At 38.9% G+C, this 22,785-nt stretch overlaps 2 protein-coding genes across 4 annotated transcripts in view; both read right to left on the bottom strand.

Moving 5' to 3' along the window:
• adkb (adenosine kinase b) overlaps window positions 1–6,447 on the bottom strand; it is a 146,846-nt gene extending 140,399 nt beyond the window's left edge. The window contains exons 1-3 of one of the 2 annotated variants that reach the window (XM_084740620.1): window positions 6,249–6,447; window positions 1,194–1,268; window positions 1,042–1,095 (exon numbers count right to left, since the gene is read on the bottom strand). In XM_084740620.1, coding sequence (XP_084596746.1) covers window positions 1,042–1,095; window positions 1,194–1,268; window positions 6,249–6,298 — 179 coding nt within the window. In that variant the 5' untranslated portion in view covers window positions 6,299–6,447. Of the gene's footprint in view, window positions 1–1,041; window positions 1,096–1,193; window positions 1,269–2,801; window positions 2,912–6,248 lie in introns of those variants that run through there. The other variant, XM_084740621.1, reaches the window with a different exon arrangement.
• A 3,046-nt stretch (window positions 6,448–9,493) lies between these two features.
• Window positions 9,494–22,785, bottom strand: part of LOC146312092 (vinculin) — a 36,189-nt gene continuing 22,897 nt past the window's right edge. The window contains exons 7-21 of one of the 2 annotated variants that reach the window (XM_084740251.1): window positions 19,070–19,163; window positions 18,804–18,951; window positions 18,073–18,226; window positions 17,331–17,506; window positions 16,536–16,726; window positions 15,404–15,603; window positions 14,214–14,342; window positions 13,947–14,096; window positions 13,675–13,783; window positions 13,295–13,597; window positions 12,988–13,112; window positions 12,691–12,876; window positions 12,402–12,605; window positions 11,531–11,635; window positions 9,494–11,248 (exon numbers count right to left, since the gene is read on the bottom strand). In XM_084740251.1, coding sequence (XP_084596377.1) covers window positions 11,102–11,248; window positions 11,531–11,635; window positions 12,402–12,605; window positions 12,691–12,876; window positions 12,988–13,112; window positions 13,295–13,597; window positions 13,675–13,783; window positions 13,947–14,096; window positions 14,214–14,342; window positions 15,404–15,603; window positions 16,536–16,726; window positions 17,331–17,506; window positions 18,073–18,226; window positions 18,804–18,951; window positions 19,070–19,163 — 2,421 coding nt within the window. In that variant the 3' untranslated portion in view covers window positions 9,494–11,101. The remainder of the gene's footprint in view (window positions 11,249–11,530; window positions 11,636–12,401; window positions 12,606–12,690; window positions 12,877–12,987; window positions 13,113–13,294; window positions 13,598–13,674; window positions 13,784–13,946; window positions 14,097–14,213; window positions 14,343–15,403; window positions 15,604–16,535; window positions 16,727–17,330; window positions 17,507–18,072; window positions 18,227–18,803; window positions 18,952–19,069; window positions 19,164–22,785) is intronic. The other variant, XM_084740252.1, reaches the window with a different exon arrangement.

Here is a 22,785-nt window from a genome sequence, read left to right as displayed (position 1 = left end):
CTCAAGGACTACTCCACAATGTAGATATATTTTACTCACTTTTATCATGAATCTCTATTTTATATTTGCAACTCTCGACTTGTGGGACATGGGATTCCTGTGGAGTTCCCGTATTCAGTTTCACTATTCATCATTCAGAAGAAAAGTTAACAGGAGCGGGCAGGAACAGGAATCACAATAACAATAGGGGCATGTTTTATGTATAAACATGCAGTTCTGGTCAGGTAGACCAGTGCATGACGTATTTATCTAAACACCAAGGAAAATTATTTTTATGTGAAAACTTGGCAAAAAAAAAAACCTGTTAAAGATTCTGATTAATTTGGGGGGGGGGGAATGTTTCTCTTCATCTCACTGTCATCTTACTGACAGAAAATCTCCAAAACAAAACAAATTCCCTGAAAAAAATACATCTGCACTTTATCAAACAGAGGAAAGAGGGCAGTATAAGATCAGTTAGTAATAGGCTTAGTTTTGTATTAATGCAGCTCGTCTTTCTGTTGTTTACAGTCTAAGTTTACCTTAAGGTGCGGTACAAAAGAGTGGTGTGCTCATGTGTTCGGGGACATGTTTACCATGTTTACGAGGAAGGCTATAACACTACTGTTGCATCCGCCTGCAATGTGAGCGAGGGAGGGTCTAGAAAAGGAGCATGCATGCTCAGCAGAACCCTCCTCTGACTTAATAATAATTACAATTCATTCATTTTGTAATGAATAATTTTCTAATGGCATGCAGTTAAAGCATCTATGTACATCTGCTACTTAGTCTAAAGCAGCAGTAAATTCAGAAGTATCCTGTGTAGTTTGGCACAAATTCAGTATGAGAAAAATGTGGGCATGTCTAGGTCTGAGGCTCCCAGTTATAGAGGGTTGATGGGAGGGGGGGGGTGAACTCTGCTATTTTGAGCATGGCTTCAGTGACCAGATGGTTGTAGTGGGTATGAATGACCAGCGTACACCTTATTTGGCTCCACGTAATTTTAACAGTTTGTGTTACACTGATGTAGCACGTGTTTGTCCCAGTGAAGTTTTGACTCACAAGGCCTTGTGTTTGTCCTCAGCGAGGATCTGGTCATTAGGCTTCAGTCCGAACCTTCAAGAGAGAATACAAAAATACATATCAAGTCAATGTGCGTTAAGACACGGGAATGTGAAGGAAGCAGTGACAACAAATGATCCGTTTGGACTTACTTGTCAAGGAAATCTTTGTCCACGACAGCTGAAATGTCGAGCAAGGGATTTCCCATCCCAAAGAGTGTGTTTTCACTGTGGAGAGACAAAAACATATTGTATTATGTAGACTCCCACTCAGCAGCCCTGCCCCGAGCAGAGGACACAAACAATCCGCTGTGATTCTGAAAATCATCTGTTTCGGATTTGTTGATCAATCAATGAAACTTTGATGAGGGATGAACTGTTACCTGACCTCCCCTCTACAGTCAACATGTGTGCAACACATGTTACAGAAACACTGTACAATTGCAATTATTTTTTATGACTGCAGGAGAAATCACGCCTCACGCCTCAGCTTGCATCGGGAAATTTAAAACTGCAAATAATAGAGTTTATTTTTTCCCTATTCAGATGGAGATTAAAAGCAGGCACTCTGGCAAAAAGTCGAAAAGATCAAAGTAAAGGATTGTGATTCTCTCAACAACTGATGTGTCAATGTCCTCATACGTTCAAAAGCTTCAGGATAATACACGCTTAGATTAAAGTTGATGTGTAACAGCAGGAAAAACTGTAATGGCCATGACCCTTTCAACCAGATTTTTGTCAGCAGCAAGATATCATTTGGCCAAAGTCTACTCCTGACCACAAAGTTTTCATAACAAGTGACCAAAAGTTCATAAAACCCAAGACACAAGCCTGTTGAGTGTATATTAACATCATAAAGAGAAATAAATGTTCTCTTCTGGCCGTCACATGACCAGAAAGGATGCCAGAACATCCAGGCTCACAAGCAGTCCCAACTTATATATCAGCATTAAAGTCCGACATTATACCAGGGCTGCTTCTAACAATCATTTTCATTATTGATTAATATGCAGATTATTTTCACAATCAATTAATTAATCCTTTACTCTATAAAATGTCAAAAAAAGTGAAAAACACTCATCACAATTTTAAGGAGCCCAAATTGCTCATTTTTGTCCAACTAACAATCCAAAAACCCCAAAACTCTTCATTTACTGTCATAAAGACAAAGAAGGGCAGCAAATTCTGACATTTAAGCAGCTGGAAACAGCAAATGACATTTTTGCTTGACTAAAACCATCAATCAATTACAAAAATATCTGGTAACTAATTTTCTTTCGACTGACTAATTGATTAATCACTGCGTTACATGAATTCTTGCAGTGTTTTCAATCAGCACGTTGAATGGCTGGCAGTGCTGTGAGCACATTTTACTCTTGTCAGTGTCTTTGTTAAACATTATTATTTATTTAAAAAAAGAACCAAACAAACATCACGCACTGAAGAAACATCACATCCTTATCAGAGACAGCATCATAGTTTTGCACTTCCTTATGTGCAGTACAGCACTTACACACAGACTAGTACAAACAAATACAAAGATAAACCAATAAATCAAACAGTAGCAAAAAAACATAAATGATGTGCTGATGCAAAATTATGCATGAGAACAAAGTTTCCCTACTGTGATCCACCAGAACCATTAAGAAAACAGTCACCAGTGTGGCACCAACATATCTGTGAGCACATTTTAAACAGCAGTCCTAACAGCAGAGTTATTCTCTGTGTAAACCCTGGAGTTATTAACACATGGATCTTTACCTTGCAGTTGGCATTATGTCAGAAAACTCAGCAGCAGTCTGACCTGATGATTAAATGGTCAACAGCTTCCTCCTCTCTGTCAAAGCAATGTGCTCTTTGACTACAGGAACTGAAGCTGCACTGGGCACGACACTGACTGGTTGGTGGAGTAAATGGGCGGGTCTTAGTATATTTGAGGCATACGATTGGCTACACAACTGTTGCAAAGCTCTGTGCTGCATTTGTGCCAGTAGGAAAGAAGGCAGACACTGTGGTAAACACCAAAAGCAGAGAATATAATAAATTTACAGGATATATTTTTTATATTTACAGAACTTATTTGTATTTTTAAACCAAACACATTACATGCTTGTTTGCGTATAATCAAATAGTCAGAGTTATAAAAAGAAAAAAGGGCATTTTGTATATTTTGTCAACTAAAACAATATATTGTAAAGTTTTGTAGCTGCAACTAAGGATTATTTTCAATATCTTGAATTTGGACATTTATGACTAAAAATGATGATGCGCTTATCAAAATAGTTGACTGTAGCTGTATATAAACATCACATAAAAATCTTTCACAACATCTTTTTTTTTTTTTGCTTTTATATAACTAACGTGTATTAAAATACAATATAAATAGGAGTAATACAAGTTCTAATCTCTATGTGTTTGCAGCTTGCTTATTTGTGGGGTGTACATTAAAATAATAACCAATTTTTTTTTTTTTGAAAGAATGTCACATTAGAGCTTATAGGAAACTTGTACTGGCATGGTAACCTTATCATCCTAGTTAGAAATTGCATGGATTCTTTTATTATCATTAGTAATATTTATTTATGTTTCTCTTGGAGTAATTTTATTGATGATAAGTATTAATTGTGCTCAGTTATATGTAGTATGACATCACGTGGTCACCTGCACCTTTGCTATCTTCACCTTAAAGGCCACAGTAAATATAAAGCAGCCAAGGACTTTATAATGCCACCACATTTTTGCCAATATTACTCCCATTCTGGCCTCACTCCACTGGCTTTCTACGAATTCTCTCAACACCTTGTGAGACACCTGAGATGCTCTGAACAATGGCTGCTGTTTTTTCCTGGGGGCAGGACTAGCGCTACGGTGACAAACAGGCTTTGTTCATGAAATACTAGAAAAGAATGGGTGTTAACGAACAAACATAAGCCATGATGGTGAGCCAGCGCGCACAATACCAGAACCCTGAACGTGAGGGAGCAACATGAAATTCAGCTATCAGTAATTTTATGATTTACACAAGTGTTTATCTGACTGTGACCTGTCAAAACTGCCTTTTGCTCATTCTACTGATGCTCTCAAAGTGCTCTTTGGCTGAACCTAAGTGACCCACTTTAAGAGGAACTGCACAGCATTGTTTATCCCTTCTCTCTCGTCCCACTTATTAAGACCATGTTCCACATTCGATCGGCCCTAGTCTGCAAAAGTCAAAGTCCTGCAGGACAGACACTTTTCTAAAATCTGGCTCTTATTCAGTGGCTGTGAAGTAAGCAGAGAAGGCTGTCGTTACAGGGCCGTGTTATATGTCAATCAAACTGCCTAAATGTGGGTCGAGTACAGGTGAACCTGTCAATGTCTTTACTACCCAGTGGAATATGATGAATACTATCACAAAGAAAATACAGCTCCAACAAAGACTGTTAAGCTACTTATCTATTGTCTACTGTGTGCTACTGAATCAAACAAGAGGGAAAAGCACAGAGATGGTATGAGCTTAGGGGCAGAATAGACATGTTTAACATTAAAATTTTAGACAACCTCTCAGCCTAGATTCACACAAACACACTCTTTGTCTCACATTTGGTTTGCTGGGATCTGGTCATCTTTTCCTGCTCCCATCTCACCTCTGAAGCATTAAGCTGGTTGATGTCTCTCAGTTAGGAGTCAGTTTGGAATGACTGTGTTGTGTTTAAGATGCAATACAAAACATTGCCTTTGCCAGGGGTAATTCAAATCCGTAAAAAATAAAATAAAAGGTTCCTCTTCCATTTTTACACATTAACTCGAATCGAATCATGACAATGGACAATATGCAAAAGCTGCACCATTCACTTATGCAAAATGTCAACAAGACACTAGCTGCCTCCTGCCTGCTAGTACTGTTCATGTTGCATGATGCCAATAAGTATACTAAATACTATTAAAATTATCAAAACACAGGCCTACTGTTTGAATTAAAAGACAGAGGCATTTTCACTGGCTATTCTTGGCTACAGTATTTATTTTATTTGTATGTACTGGTCTTTTTTAAACAATATTTTAATAATAATAATTTAAAATAATAATAATAATTTAAAAGGCATTAATGTTGCCAATACTAACTCATTATTTTGAGAATTATACAAATATGTGATGTTTTGGGGGGCTTCCATACATTGAAACTTTTACACAGTGATGTCAAAAATAAACTAACCTAGCTTTAAGTAGTACAGGCCTAATGACTGTGTTGTGTTTAAAGTACAAAACAAATTACGGTGAATTGAGTGTAAAAATTCTAAGAATTGCCTTTGCCACAAAAAAATCAAGTCTATGAAATAAAACAAACAAACAAAAACAGAAAATGAAACACTTCCTCATGCATTCTTTCAGCCTTTATATATTAACTCTGAATCGTGACTATGGATAATATGGAGAGGTTTTCCTGAAGTCAAGTGAACGCCGCACCATTCACATAATATTATGCAAAATGTCAACAAGACAGCAGCTGCCTGGCAGCACAGTGAGTTAGATGTTATGTTACTATGAGCTTCATAATGGATAAGAATACACATGAAACAGACATTTTTCCAAATTAAAACACAAACTCAACGGTATATTTGGCTGCATTATTAATTGTATTCGTATAACTTGTTCTTTTTTCATATTTCACAGCGTGAATTGCCTTTTTTTTTGCAGGTTTGTTAAACGTTTATTATCTAAAAAGCCTTTGTGTTTAATTTGGGGAATTAAAAAATACTGAACACCGTCAGTGACAGCATCACTGACGTTTAACTTCTGCTAACGTTGAAGTTTGTCTCGCACCTGTCAAAACATTTCATCAGTTTGATATTAAAAACAAAACCCTTTCTGTTGTTTTCACACCAGCAGGACGATTTTCCAAAAAAAAGGATAATAACAGGTTGGAAAGATGTAGCGACAAATCTTGTCTCCCAGTCAACTGATGCACCCACCCTCTGTTGATGCTAGCTGTGTTAGCATCGTTATGACTGAACAATCCGTGTGTAAATGCTAACAGCGCTTTAACCTGAATGATACTCGAGCCGATGTAACGTTCAAAGGTTCAAACTGCTGATCAGCCTGCTGCACCTCCTGCTGACAGGTTACCACAACACCACAGACACGTTAGCACGGATTAACAGCTAGCTGCAGCGGCTAACCGCACAACATCAACGCATCGGAAAACACAAAGACAGTCAGCTTTATTACCGTAACGCTGTTTTCCTCCCCGTCGACATGTTTGGTCCTTCTTCAGACATTTTTTTTTAAATCAGTAGCGGAGGTGTTGACGTTGGTGAAGCCACCGCTGACTGCTGGGGAAGAAGAGTAGTCACAGGCTGCGGCTTCCCTCCCCACAGATGATGATGGTGAAGAAACTGGTCAACAGCAGGCAACCTGCAGAGAAAATTAATGGTTATATTCAGGGAAGGGTCGGTGAGCCAACGTGCATGTCACTCACATTAAAGGAGGAAGATATAGTTATCACGCGTTATCGTGGTGCTTTCACTTTCACCTGTTTCACCTGTTTCACCTGTTTCACCTCAGTTCAACTTCACAGTCTGCATACAGCAGTTAAATATACTGTATATTACAATATAACTTTACATTATTTATAGGATATAACCCTACTTTAACTAAAATATAAAAAAAAAAAAAAAAATCAAACCTCAGCTCAGTTTATGACACCTTTAAAGAGATAGTTCACCCAAAAAGGAAAATTCAGTCATTATCTACTCAGCCTCATGCCAGCTGAAGGTCAGGTTTAGTTTTCTAGTCCACAAAACTCTGCTGGAGTTTCACAGGAAAACACCATTGCAGAATCACCCAAACAATTGGTGACCAATGTTCAAAGGAAAAAAACAAACAAACAACAACTTCCTTCATACTGTTCTGGTGGTGTAGTCCAGGTCTCCTAAAGCCGTGCTCCAAGCCCTTCCCCAAACTCTCAAGGTCCCAGAAAGGGCCCCACGTTCATATCATGTCGGCTGGTTTAGAGTAATTTCATTGTTTGCTAATTAGTTTGGTAATATGCAACACCAAACATAATCTCATCATTATAACCTCTCATGTTTCAACGATTTTGAGTTTGTTCATTTTCAAGAAAAAAAATCCTAATTCTGTGATTTCATCTTCACAGATGTGAGCATTTTTTGGTTTCTTTAGTCCTCTATGATAATTATCTGAATATACTGTGCACAAAGCATTGAGCTTTGGGAAACAATGATCAACATTTTTCAACATATGGTCACCTAACTAACTAACAACTGATTGGTCAATTGATAAAATGACTGACAAATTAATCGATAATGAAAATAATCCTAAATTGCAGCCTTTCTTGTCAGTCAAAATTTACATGGTGCATATCTCTAAATAAATTTGTGTGTAACCAGATTTTTCCGCAACTTGTGTTTCTGCTTTGATCCCAGCCAGGGATTTTCTTCTTGTTTGATGTTTCATGTTTGAATCTATACTGTCAATGCAAACTATACAGTGAAAGGTAAAAATGCTTCCTCAAAATAAATACAAATAAACAGACATAAGAGAAAAACAATCTCAGAGGAAAATGTCTCAAATTCTGGTAAAAAAAAAAAAAAAAAAAAATTGCTATGTCTAGATAGCAAAATAAGAGAGATCTATTTTTGTAGTTTGGGTGAATTGACCCTTTAAATAAGCCATTCAGCATCAAAATTAAATTATATTTTATGTCCTTAACCATGCTCATCAAGCTCAGCTGTCTCCAAAGACCCTGGACCAACCAACTTTAAAAAATCCTGCAATTTTTCTCGTTGGTTAAGAATTATAACAAGATTAATTTGCAATGTTAATACCAAGGCTAGACTACTGACTGGACAAAACAAGCGCTCTAAAACCCCCAGGTTCATTGTGTTCCACTTTGTTTTTGATAATTTGTTTGCTAATATGCTCCACTGAAGCACAAAACTGAAATATGAAGAGCCTGAAGGCAGGTTCTGTATTTGGTCCTCTGACAAAATGCAGGTTTAACACCATTATTCAGTTTGTTGCCACTGTGCTTATGTGGTGCGTCTCCCTAAATTGCTTAATGTTTTAATTAATTAAATTTTCACAGACATAGAGCAAACCCAGGGGCAAACACAATTCCAGTGGAGAATTGGTCGGTTTCTGGAGCTTTAGGCAAAATATAATTAAGCTGCCATGTGTAGTCTGCTGGGTGAACTGTACTTTAAAGGGTAGGTCTACTTGACAGTGACTGAGTGCGAAGAACAAGGGGTTAGTGGAGGCGGTAACAGCTTGTTTTGCCTCAGGCCCCCGCTAGTAGGTTAATTTGGCCATGGTTAATGCAAATCTGGGAAAATTTGAATGTTTTGGTTTTGGAAGGAGGGTCAATTAGTCTGTTTGTGTCCTGAGAAATCATCTGAGTCTGATGGGAAAAGTTTAGAACAAGCAGTCTTTACATGATGCAGACTGGAGACATCTGCATCAGTCCCTGCAGGCTGATCCAGGTACAGCAGTAGAGGTCAGCAAGAAGTCAGAGATACAGTATATTCAACTATTCATTTATATTACAGACACAGCATAATATATGCAATTACTTGTTTATATCAATATGTTCACAAGTGATGTTACAGAAAGTGTCTTTTTTTTTTTTTAAGTAACAGGAACTTTCACAATATAGTGAGGAGTCACGCCTCTTCTTTAATTCACATTTACAAATGAAAGGCCTTAAAAGGTAGCAACTAGTTTGAAAATCTGACTGGGAAGGTCCTACATATTTATTTACTGAATGCTGTAAGCAACTCTATATTTGGGCAAAAGACAAGCTGTAAAAAGTGGAGCAATCAGTATGCACGAGAAAAATGACTAGAATTACTATGACAACAGAATGAAGACTAAACAAGGGTTTCTGTGGATTTCAAACAGTTAAATTTAAGACCTTTTCAAGACAATCACGAATGCAATTTAAGACCTATTTCACATCCATAAGGGGCAAAAAAAGAAAGTACTTACAGTTGTATTAGTGGTTTGATGTTGGTTTCATTTTGTAGTTGTTACAGCATCATCGTTTTTTTCCCCAAAACACATTTAAAAGCAAGACTGACATTAATGCAACTTTATAAAAGTAAAAAAAAAATGTAATCAAATTTTAGGAGCTGTCAAAACTGTATGAGGCATTTCAAGGCCTTAAATTCATAAACTGTAAAACAGAGACCTACAACAATTATACAGGGATCTAAGTGACTTTCAGCATAAAAACTGGGAATTCTACCTTGATAATGTCTCATTTCAGACTCTGGCTTTAGGACCACTGTAATGATTAATACTATTACAGACAAATATAGAAGGTTTTATGTTAACTTACTGATACATGTAGACACCCCGTTCTGCAATAATCAAGTTCTAACAAGAGCTTCAACACAGGCAACAATACAGACACATGAGAGGAACGGAAATGATGGAGCAAACACACCTAAAAGTGCTATAAAATGCTTTATTACAAAATTGTGAACAATGCCTCAGCAAAATGTTGTTCAGGCCTGTTTAAACCCGACTACGTTGCATAATCTTGATATCTTTTTTTAAACAAACTTTCTCGGGGTTGCATAGAGCATAATTTTACTTAGAGTTAAAATCAGTGAAGCAGATGTAATTTAATAGAAGAAACATGTACAACAAGTGTTTTGAACAAATCACCACCATTTTACCTTGTAGAAATGATACAAAAAACATCGAGAAATGAAAACTGTATCATTGCAAATAAAGTTTCTTTCACAAGGCACATCAGTTGGTATTAGATACTTAAAAAGACACATTCACACCAACGGTCTTCAGACGTTTCAAACATATCACCTACAGTTGCCACAGATGGTGGCCAGTTATCTTTAGTGTATCAGGACATATTGAGACAAATGTGACGACATCAAATGAAGATTTCACCAGCTGCAGATGACACTGTGCTTCATCTCTAAAACTCTGGTCATTCCCTTGACTACCTAGGAGAAGTGTGCAATTCATATATTACAAAAAAATGATTGTGCACAACGGGACAGCATGTGTGCAGTGTTTAGAAAGGAAAAAGCAGTCAGACGAGCCTCTCTAATGAAGACTGAGCTTTGTGAGCTTGCTTGAGTGATCATTTTTGGCTATTTAGGCCTCATACTGTAACACAAGCATGTTTCTTACATGTAATCTCAATGCAACATGTGAAACATTAAACATTTCTAGAAAGAGTTGAATGCAAGCTTACAAGCAGTTTTTGTCTTTACCTGCTGTTGGTAGAAATTTCAGTTACTTTCATAAATCAGCTTGTCTAAAAAAAAGCTAGCCCTTATAACTCAAAATATGTATTGCGGACTAAGGAAATTAAGCTTTTTAGTTTCCTTGTTGCGACCAAAGCAAGACAACTATACTTTTAAAGATCATGGCAGAATGTCTTTGGCAGAAGTCGTAAGAAAATAAAGACTGCTACAATTGCATTACAGTATGTAAAATAATAAACAGTGTTTCTCTTTCACTTGTGATAATATAGAATAGTGTAAACAGGCATAATACCACTGAATATATTTTGCGTGTGCTGCTGAGCATAGGCCTATACTGTACTTGTAACAACTCCTCAAGTTCATGTGCTTATCCTAGCAAAGGTGAATGAATGATAATAAAATTACCAGTACAAAGATATAAAAATTTCTCAAGAAAATCTAGCTTTTTAAATTTAACTTAAGGGTGGTGTTTATAAGAGGCCAAAAACAACCTTGCATTATATGAAACCTCTAATCAAAACATATATATTCCTGGGATTTGTCAAAATAAGCTTTAAAACAATTAGTTTTGTTTATTTTTTACACACTTTTAGAAAAAAAAAAAAAGAATTTCCCAGTAAGAATCTAACCCATAACTCGCACAGATAGTCCCATTGTTTACATTCTACCAGAACAGCAACTGTTACAGACAGGACATGGGACTAATAGAGAAACTTTGCCCATTTTAGGCTGAAGGGCTCTGATAAAGTATGTATCTGTCCATTCAGTGTCCTCCTGGACGGCTGGAGAGAACCAGCATGAAGCAGAGGAAGAGCAGCCCTTCTCTTACTGGTACCAGGGGGTCTTTCTGACCCAGTGGAGGGTGAAGCCTGCATCTGTCCGGATCTTAATGGAAGCTGCCTCAGCCTCCCTGACCGTCTCCTTCACAGACTGCATCAGGTTCTGAGCATTGTGGACCAACATCTCAGTTGCCTGTTGGAGAAGAAATTACAGGCGACACAGTGATGAGTGAAGCTTAAATGGGATCGTCTTCATTTTGTATGAAAGACAAAATCAGTTAGGTTCTCTGACTTATTTTATTTCTTTATCTAAAAAGCTAACTTTTCAGTGAGGTAACAATATATTTTGAAGTAATGCAGTTTCAATTTCAAGCAGTTTCAAGCAACTTTATCCAAATTCCAAGTACTCTTCTATCTATCATATCTTGGAGATATTCACTTTAAAATTCAAGTCATCCCTGTATCAAAGGCTTACCTGCTCTGACTCCTCTTCACTGATGTTGGTACGACCCAACATGGTGGCCTTGACTGTGGACAGGATTTTGAGCTGAGTGCTGATGGTGGGAATGCGCTCGCACACCTGAAACAAAGTCAAAAAGTGAAGTGAGATCCAAAACATTTGATACCAAATTAGGAAGTATAGTCCCCCAAAGCGCCAGATGTAATTTGCATTATTTCCTCATTGTCAAATCGGATAACCGTCACTCAGGTGAAGCCCAAACCACTTGGTGGCACTCCCACTGATCTCTCTTCTCTCTGAGGATCTTGTGTACCCACACAGCTTTCAATTTCCTTTTGTCCAGTGCACTATTTGGGAACAGCCTCTCCCCATCAGTCAGAGCCTGAGTGAGTGTACTGTGGCTGTTCACTTTTAATGCAGATGTTTATTCACTAAGTAAGTTAAGTTGCTACTAACTAGTCATCGATCTAAAAAATAAAAGGGAACAATCTGTGAGACCAGACAGCCTTTTCCTTCACAGAGAACTCCTACTAATAAAGTGGTGGTTGTGACTGTCATACATAGGAAATACATTTTTTAACTTAGTAAAGTGGTTCAGCAGGCGAAGTGAAACTGTAATTTTTTTTCCCCCATTATAGATACTTCACTAACTATATCTGCCCATTTCTCTGTTGTGTGGGAGTCAGGAAGCAGCCAGTGCCCAGAAATGGTTTTCTTAGCAGCAGATAACAGAACACCAAATAAATATTCTTTGAAGTGCCCTGGATGAAAGTCAACTTACTCTAAAATAAAAGTTTTCAACTGGAAAAGTATTTTTGCTTATTTTATCGTCTCTGCATGGTAAAAAGCCCCTGCGAAACCTTTTGATGAAGACGACTGAACTGACCTGGAGCAGGTTGGTCCGGATACGCTTGTCGGTACACTGCTTGGCCACCTCCTTGGCAAGCCGTGTGACTTCATCAGAAGCCTTGGCGATGTCCTTAGCACACTGGATGAGGGCACGCTTGTTTCCGCTGCCTCCACGCACCAGACGTGACATCTCAGCCATGAGCAAGGCCATTCGTTTGGCAGCACCAATGATATCGTTTCCCTGAGAGGTACAACAGGCGCATAATCAATCTGAGAGCATGAGATTTCAAAGTAAAAGTCCATTACAGTGTTCAGTGTTCTCTTACTTTGCTGGACCATTTGCGAGCTTCATCGTGGAGCTGCCTGGCAGCCACCATCATAGGCTCGTTGACCATATCACCAGCCTTCTGCTCCGGGAACTCCTCATCTTTCTCCTCTGGGGGTGGAGGCCTGGGAGGAGGAACCTCACCCTCAGGAAGAGGTGGTTTGGGTGGTGCTGCCTCATCATTAAGCTACAAGACAAGTGAAAGTAATTATGGCTTGGCAGTCATTTTGGACACTAAACTAAGGCAGCTTGAAATGATTTGCCAAATACAAAGTTGTGCTTATCTGACATATCTTACATTGAGCTGATCCAGTTCTGGAGGAGGCGGTGGGAAGTCTGGCTCCTGAGGCTGGAATGCCTCTCTGACCTTTGCCACAGCACCAAGAATCTTATAACCTGAGTCCAAAAAGCCCTTCTGAAGACCTGGTAACCACAAAAAACACATTAATCACTGACCAGAAGGTTCCACTACACATAAATAGGATTATAATGACACCCAAAACTAAAGGTATGTTAATACCACGATAAAAATCCCTAACACAATAATTATTGTGATGATAAAAAGACAAAGAAAAGTGATGACCTTTATCAAATAATAAACTTACTTGGATCCTGGATATTTCCAGCCACTGCTTTGGCGTCCATCACCATGGGAGAGATTGTCTGGCTCAGTTCATCAGATGCAGCCTTCACCACCTCTCTGAATTTAGGATCCTCAGAGTTCTCCACCTCTCGCTTCGCCACCAGGAGGATACGGTTGGCTCTGCGGGCGATGCTGGTGGCGCCAGCGACCAACATCTGAGGCTGGTGGTTAGCCATGGCCACGCGGCACTTGTCCAGGTCCTTCTTGATGGCCTCCTCTGAGGCGTCCAGCAGGGATTTGGTATCGATGGCCTCGTCCACCAAACCTAAACATCCAGAACATGTTAATATAGGGAATAACACCAGGAAATATGACATTTGCAGCATCTTTATAGCACCTCACCTGTCATTTTCTCCACATTGTCAATCCACTGATTCTTCATGGTTTCAAAATGTTCATACGCAGCTTGGTTGCCGGGGTTTCTCAGCAGAATACGAGCAGCAGATACCACCTAAAAAAAAAGACAGACAATCCTAGCCATTAATTGTCAGTTCAATGACAACTGCTACATACTTGGCTCAAGAAGCGAGAAACACTTAAGCTGTGTGACTGGTGATGCAGAGTGGAGGGCACACACAAACGGAAACAGATATAAACACTAAACCCTGACATACTTGTGGTGTTAAGTCTCTTGTTGACTTGACGGCAGCCTGGATTCCCTCCACTGTGCTCTTGTTGGCAGTGCCGACAGCAGCAGCCTTCTCTGCTGTGGTGCCAAGCTTATTGGCGTGGTTCTCAAAGTTGGCAGCCCTTTCCTCAAAGACCTACACATGATCAAATAAAACAATTATACAAAAGGGTTGTTAGAAATAATACAACACCCTGCCAGTAAGTATAACACCACTGAAGGAGGCTCACTGCAGGGTGACTGTACCACTGACCTCATCTCTGTTGGGGGCATCCAGGGGGGCTGTAGCAGCCACTGCCAGTAACTTAATGGGGGTGGTGGTGTCACTGAAGATGTCAGACACCTCCTGAGTCATCGCCTCCTGCATCTTCCCTTTCAGGTCCTGGGAGGAGGACGAACAGATGTTACCAGTTACCAGTGGTGGCTCACAAATACGTATTAGTATAAGATTAGGGCTGCGACTAACAACCATTACAAATGATCTCTCTAATTAATTTACAGATTAATTGGCAACTTGTTCAAAACTAAACTGATAGCAAGGTATCAGTATTTGAAGAGGAAGAATTACACTTTTTAGTGACAATTTTACAACTCAGCTTGACTTCATTAAATTCACACAACACAAACTACCATATGAAAGCAGTGGGAGACCAGCAACTCCTGTGTTCTGTGAGGTTAAATGACTGATTTTGCCAATGGAGTTTGGTTGGTTTGGAGACAGTGATATTTGGATATTTTTTAAATGGCTTAAATATCTTTTGTTGCTGATACTGCCACAGCGGTACATTGCTTAGCTTTCATGCTGGAACTCCTCTCTGCTTCTCCTAATGGAGACCAGCATCTGCTATCGGTAATACACTGACTATTGAGAGTAATTCATACAACCCCATATCAAATAATCCTAACTATTCCTTTAATCTGAAGGCAGTTTACATTCAGTTTGGACAATATAAACTCAAATTATGGCTTAATATGGCTTAATTTTAGAGAGGTTTCTCAGCCTGGATGCAATCTTTCATCTCATCTGAAAGCATAGAAACACAAAATTGTAGATCTGATATTTCCAATATTTCTCATTTTTTATTGTTGGAATATCTTCAATTTTGCCAATTTTCATTCAGTTTAAAAATTAAACTTTTTTATTGAACTTTATGTACTTTTATCATTTTAAACATTCAGTGTTGATAGGGTAAATTCTTCACAATGATTACTGTACTCTTACTTTTGATACTTGAATATATTGTACCACTAATATGTGTTCACTTATACTATAGAAGCATATTGTCCCACTGTGGTCACATTGCATGTGCTTCAGATTCATGTGTTTCTTCCATCACTTTTGACCAGCAGAGGGGGTTGTTCCTCTGTCTCCCTGTATGAATCCTGATCTACCACAGTGAAGCTACAGATCTGAATGAGTCTGATGAGTGTGAGCCGTCTTACTTTCAAAGCCTCCTGGAGCTGCTGAGCCACAGCACGTGCCTGAGGGGAGTCGCCTTCACCACGGGCAGCCAGGTCGGCCAGCTGGGCCATGAGCTGCTCCACCTGCTCGCACTTACCCAGCATCTCCTGCCTGTAGGGCCCTGGCAGGGCGTTGGCCAGCCTGCGGCCCTCTGCCACCAGCCCACGGATGGCTGCCTGGCCTAAACACACACACACACAGACAAATACATACATATAAAGATTCACAAAAAACGAACGAAAAAACTTGTGTACTAAACTCACAAGTCATTGTGACTTTTTTGGTATCGCTTCATTTAATAATTTTTATTGTCCAATACACTGTTGAGATTATTTTTTACTTTATGCCTTATAAAGCTATGTACATGATGAGCAAAATTTTAAAATGCACTGGTAACCAGTGCAAGGATAAAACTAAGGTGATATGAGAAGAGTGTTTGGTCTTCATCAGGAGTCTGGCTGCAGAGTTCTGCAGAGTCTGAAGTTGAGCTACATCTCACTGAGGCAAACAAACAAGACGTTACAATAGTTCAGGCATGAGGAAATAAAAGAATGAGTAATTGTCCCTGTATTGCTAAAAGATAACATTCCTGAGTTGGTAGAAATGTGACTGAACCATTTTTTGTGTTTTTTCCTGACAATGATTTACTTAACTGAAACTTGTTAATTGTTTCAGACCTGCTTAACTGTAAAGTGTGCTTGTTAATGTCTGTGTTGAACTTGGCCACCTCCTGTAAATAGCTGCCCATTAAATTCTGGGTGCTTGTATAAACACCAGAGGGGGAAAAAATCCATGACTACTTCTGTATTATTTCATGTTGTTTCCTTGCCTCTGTTACAGCGTGTGAAGCAATCATTCTTAGAGCAGCCAGCCTGCAGTGCTAGTGTAAACATATAAGATGATGTCCAGGTTTGTGAGGAGATGAGCCAAAAACCAAAGACGTAAATTACAGTGTTGGGAGAGCGTTGTGGAATGTCGAGTACAGTAGAAAGCGACATGTACACAAAGTGTCTGGTCTGCAATTTAGCCACAGGAGCAGTGGAAAGAATGTGAAGGAGTGTGAGAGAATGATACACAGACGAGGAAGTTGGGGAGGATGGGAGTCAGACTCACCCACACCGCTGTCATCTACAGTGGGATTGTCAATCCAGCGCTGTGCCTGCTCAATCTTTCCTTCCAAGTGCACAGCTGCTTTTGCAGGCCTGCTGTTAGCCACAGCTTTGTTGGTCTTGGACTGCAGGTTCTGCAGAGCTGTTGCAATCTGTTTAGCCAAAGCTCTGGCCTCAGGAGTGTCACCTTTACCCCTATAAGGAAGTAAAGACAGCAAAAAGGTCTGAGGAAGTGTATTATCATAAAGACATGACTGAAATGAGGTCATTAAAGGAACTGCAACAGTTATAGGGCAAATAGCTGTCAATCAGTTTGGCTATAAGCACTGTCATATTGCCAGTTTGGTCCAAATCTGGAGTAGTCACCCAGCAATGTGGTAAAATTAATGTTTTATATGATTTCTAGTGCACAGCAAACACCCATACTTTAGTCTACTAAAGCAAGAACAGTTCCAGTTGAACTGTTGCACGAAATCTGCACTCCCACAGGAAGAACAATTGTGTGCATGTTATAACAAGACCTTTAGAAACTGAATACAACTGTAATAGGGAAAAGGGAAAAGATAAAATTCCTCATGGATTTCAAGCCCAAGATGATAACCGTTACTGAACACCGGTTTCTCAAATTTTCCTGCATATGTAAGACCCAAGTCCAATACATCCCAGCAACAGTGGTAAACAAATGCAATTTGATTTAAACTAGTTAGATTAGGAAGAAGGGGCAATCAAAGTTCAGATTCAGGCTTGAAAAAAATCTCAGCATAAAATGATGCAGTATTTCCAGCAATCAGTGACTTACTGTCTTCTGAGATCAGACAGCTTGGCAGTCATGGCAGCAATCTCTCCAATTGAGCGCAAGATGTCATCTCTTTCTTTGGGATCCTCACACATGTCTGCAATCTTTTTGGCCTCAGTGAGCAGGGCCTTGATGTTCTCTTCTCCCTCTGGGCTACCGTTAGGATCTGCAAGCCAGTTCTGGAGAAACAGGAAACACACAAAAAACACCATCACATACCTGTGTTTTGAATCCTCATTTTTTAAGGCAAACTGGGTAAGGGTTCCTACACATTTACATGGACAAAATCTAAAACATTTTTCATGACTTTTCCGGGACCTGTAATAAAATTTCCATGACCATTCACAACCGATAAGTACACAAACAAAACTGTATTATACTGTACAAGTCTGTTTGTGTACTGTTTAGAACACTTAACATCAAATGTTAAGCACTGTATGAAAATGTAACAGCAACCTTTTCAATCTGCATTAGTTGGATATGTTCTATTCACTTCAAATACTTCAAACTGCAAGTACAGTCAATACGCCGTCCTTTATCAAAAAAGGTTTACACACACTTACATCAGTCTGGTACTGGCTTTCAAAAATGAGAGAAAACAGAACTGCTAAAAGTAATACTATTACAATTGAAACCATTTAAGAACTACCTGTCAGAACCTTGTACTCTAATTGGCTTGTCTAGGTTGAAGTCCATGACTTTTCGAGCTTTTCCATGATGACCCTGGGAACCCTGAACAACTTACCTGTGCAGCATCAATCCTTTTGGCGATGGCTTGCTTGGAGTTAGTCATGGCCTCCAGTTTACGAGCAGCATTTTCCACCTTGCCAGTTAGCACGTCGAGCCCCTGGGAAACCTGCTGCGCCTTCTGCATGGCAGCTGGGGACGCACCCTGACCTCTGGGGTGGACAGAAGGAAAACACATGGATACTGTAAACCTTTAGCTTTTAACTTCTGGCTTTTAAAGGCCACACACGCACATTTCTTAGTTTGTTTACTCAAAAGCTTAAGCAGTAAAGTCCCGTTTGAGAACAGTATTTCCAAACCTAATGCCTCTATTTTCAGACGAGGCTCAGAGGCATCTCTCAGCTTTCAGAGGGGTAACGCAACCAGGGGTTAAACTAGATTATGGATTAATACCAGACAGCTGTTTTTAATATAGCGTGACTCAAAGTCCCTGGTGACAATCAGATTTCATATCAGAAGAGTATCACTTCCTCTCTTACGCATGGTAATCCTCTCTAATATGCTTACTGACTTACACTACCTCCCCTTTAAGGATTGAAAATGAAACTACTGTATAAAAGAAGCATTTCTCGATAAAAATGTGATTACGGAATCTAGGAAACATACAGGAACAGAACATGAGACTATCTAGTGAAAGATGCATGGACTGTATGAAATACAAGGGGAATTAATTTGCCATAGTCCTGACAAAGATACACAAATCAATGTGTTTTATGGTGTGTGGTGTACCTGGCCCTCATCTCTGACACCTGGTCAGTCATCTGGCCCAGTGTCTTGGCGGTGCCCAGGATATCTCTGCGCTCCTTCCCAGCACACAGCTCACCGACTTTCCCAGCTTCATCGAGGATCTGGCGGATGGCCTGCTCGCCTGCATCCCCTTCAAGTAAAAGTCAGACACATCAATAACGTCACTCGATACAACTAGATTAAGGACCTGAGGATGTGATTAGATGCAGAACGAACAGTTTAAGGTAGAGGACATGGACGTTCATTACCTGGTTGAGCATTTGGATCTCTCAGCCAGTTCTTGGCCTGGGCCATCTTTGAGTCAATAAGCCCCAGAGCCCTCTTCATGGCCTCTGTGTCCTTTGGGTTTGAAAGACAGAATGAATGAATAACTTAAAAGAGATCAATGCAACCAAAGAAAACTAAAGGAGGAGTCGATCAATGCTCCTTCTTTGTTATTCCATGTATACATGTATATTCTCTTCTCTATAAATCGTGACCTGATTATTAGAGAAACTGGAGTTTAAATACCTGCAAATAGTATAGTTTGTGTGAATGAAGCTAACACATGTTGTCATAGAATTATATTCCTATTTAGAAATAATGACTCATTTAAACTGAGCTTGAAGTGTGCGAGTTCCTGAGTTACATGATCCAAAAAAGCACCAGGCTCACATCATTATTATGATCAAACTGTTTAGTTATTCCAGTAAAAGAAACATACAAAGTCCATGTGCAGCATCTGTCAGGCACATTAACTGTATAGAAAGATGGATGACATGTCAGATCCCCAAAAATGAAGCCAAAACATCTGCTATAGAGGTCATAAACCCTGCCTTCTGCATGTTAACAGATGGGACATGGGCCAAACTAAAAAGCCCAAAGTACACGTCAAATACATTTTTCCAAAGATGGTTTATGTCATTTTAGGTAGTTCTTATGACACGGTTTTACAAACCCCAATTCCAAAAAATTGGCATATTGTGTAAAATGTAAATTAAACCAAGATGCAATGATTTGCAAAACTTTGACCTATATTCAGTTGAATGCAGTACAAAGTGATGTTGCAATGTCTGTGTCACATCGCCTTGTATTTTAATGATACTCATTAAGAATTTAGGAACTGAAGACACCAACAGCTGACATTTTGAAAGTGAAATTCTTTCTCATTCTTTCTTGCTGTACAAATTCAAGTGTTCAACAGTCTGGGGTCTCTCTTGACATATTTTGCGCTTCATAATGAATAAAGTTTATCAGTTTAAACTTTAAGAGTTTTAACATTAAATATCTTGTTTTTTCTGCCGTATTCAAGTGAATATAAGTCAACAAATATTTGCAAATCATTACATTCTGTTTTTATTTTCATTTTCTACAGTGTCAAAGCTTTTCAAGAATTCGGGTTTGTATGTTTATTTTTCTGATAAGTTCGGTTTTAATTAGTTATTTGATGCTATACAAAAGGGGGTTTCACACCATGATTGACAGCAGAACCCTGCTTGCAATTGAGTCAACCAGGTGACGCCACCTGTGCACGATGGCAGCGCTTATGTCCAAGATATTTTGGCTTCATTTTTGTACAGTGGGAGGAAGTGGAGACATGTTGTCCATTTTTAATACACTCAATGTTCAGGCACAACCATGTAGCACATGCTGTTTCAATCATTCCCTTTACATCTTCAATAAAAAGCGTGTCATGTTATAAAAGCCAAACGACTATCCATTGTATCTCAATCAGAGTGGATGGAAATACAACAATCTGTCCAACAGCTGACTCGACAATGAGTCCACTCATTGCCGAAGTCTGCAAAACAAAGCAGAGTCCTGTAGGACATGGAGCAAAGCAAGAGACCAGAGTGAATGAATGAGTGGTTAGATCAGCTTATTTTTCATGATACAATAATAGCAATTCAGAAAACTAAAGGGACTATTCTTCATAATGCAGCTTGAATCTTCATCACAGATTTCAACAAGAGTTTCAGAGCAAATTAAACTGAACAAACCTCCACTGCGTGTTTTAAATATATTCATCACAAAATATGTCTGAGCCCTCACAATGATCCTTTTGTCAAAATGAAAGAGAGCAACAAAAGGCAAGTTTGTCCGAGTAGATGGGAATGTAGAACTGAACAACAAAGGAGAAAAACAGGAAGTGCAAAGGTGTGAAGTGATGTTACCAGAGCTGGGTGTGGGTGTGTGCGCGCATGTGTGTGTATGTGTGTGCATGTGTGTGTGTGGATGTATTAGTTTACTGTTCAAACTTGTGCAGCTGCTGTTCTGTGCATAACCACCTATATATGAGAGTGAGTTAAAAGCCAGTCAAGAAACGTGAAGGACTAATAGTATGGGATTTTTGCACTCATATCAAATGCAAACACACATTCATCACAATTTATAATCTAACACTGAATGGTATTACTCAAAAATTAGACAAGGTATGGTTCATGGTATTAGTAACAGGGATTATGTGAGGTGAGAGGGCACATTTAGTATTCATGTAAATAAGATTTTGGAACAAACTAGGTAGGGCTGTACCGAATAGTTTGAAGCTTCATTCATGACGTTTATATTCAAACTCTAAAATCAACCATTTCAATACTGCACAGTATTTTTTACAGTCTATTCACTAGCTGTAGAATTAGATTTCAGTAATGCCTGGGTAGATCCATTTCTGACTCGTGTGATCCAAACTTTTCCAACATGTTTAATTAACAAAATATCCTGCTTTAATACATCCTTGTTGTCGTTTAAACTTTCAAAAACATTTTCACTGTGGCATAAAAACAGTTTGCTGCACACAAAGGGAGGCCTGTACTGTCTTGCATCAATCTAACATAAATGTATGTTGATGAAACTGGCAAGAAAAAAAAAGGCACAATCGGATTAATCATTTTATTTATACTGAGGATTTTGTTTGAAGATCCTTTTTTTTTTTTTTTCAGCGTGATGATATAAGTATGATGAAAAATATGACCACAGACGCCCAAAGCTTCATTGGAAACCTCAAAATAAGGTTTAAATGTAAAAAAACAAAAAAGGACTATTCGGTACACCCTAAGACTAGACCATATCTGTTGGATTAAAAGTAAAAAATTAGCCATTCATACAACAAAATTCATATCAGGTCGTCTATGTGCTCTCCTCCTATGGTTGTTCAGTAGAACTACAGCTCAGGAAAGACCTCATCATCATAGTAAAGAGAGGTGAATGCTGTTTTAGATGACACAGGAGGAGGACATATAGATACTGATACAATGTCATGTTATGAAGCAAAACAAATCCAAAAAGAGGAAAAAACATATACATACATAAATCAACATTTCAGCAATTCAACCTGTTTAACACTTTTTCAATAAACACCATTCCATTAAAAAAAATAATCAAACTGCTAATTTACTCTACGAATATTCAACAGTTAACCTCACAACTGTCGTTCTACTGATAAGCACGCAGAGGCACCACAAAGCAGACAGCACACACATCTGTCAGACATGCTGCTGCACAACCAATGGGCGAGAGAGGTCAAGGCTTACCTTCTACAGGGGGTGAAGGGAGAAAGAAATGGTAAAAAGAAAGGAAGAACCACATAAATACAAATGTTGAACTGGACATACCAACTGAGAGCAACAAGAAGAGGTGTCAAAAGAAAAAAGTAGAACAGAAAAGAGCCATTTGGAGAGTGTCGGGACAGGAAAGAAGCAGAACGTGCAGAGCAGAAAAAACAAAAGAACCCAATAGAATAACCAGCTGCATAGATAGACAGAGAAAGTCAAGCCATTCCTACTTTAATTAATAAATGTATGGAAATAAAAATATAGCAAAAGTATTTTTCACACCTGTCAACCTTCAAATAAGGTCATCCTGATGAAATAAGGTGCATGCCTTGTTAAGAAAGTGAAATAAATACACCAAATGAGAATAACATCACGTCAGAATCTCTCCAGTCTGCAGACTCCTGCCAAAGGCATTCTGGGAGTGTGCGAGAGCA

The sequence above is a fragment of the Lutjanus erythropterus genome, chromosome 17, assembly GCF_056507025.1.
Source record: "Lutjanus erythropterus isolate fLutEry1 chromosome 17, fLutEry1.hap2, whole genome shotgun sequence".
Classification (NCBI taxonomy): domain Eukaryota; kingdom Metazoa; phylum Chordata; class Actinopteri; order Lutjaniformes; family Lutjanidae; genus Lutjanus; species Lutjanus erythropterus.
This window is presented reverse-complemented; position numbering and strand designations above follow the sequence as displayed.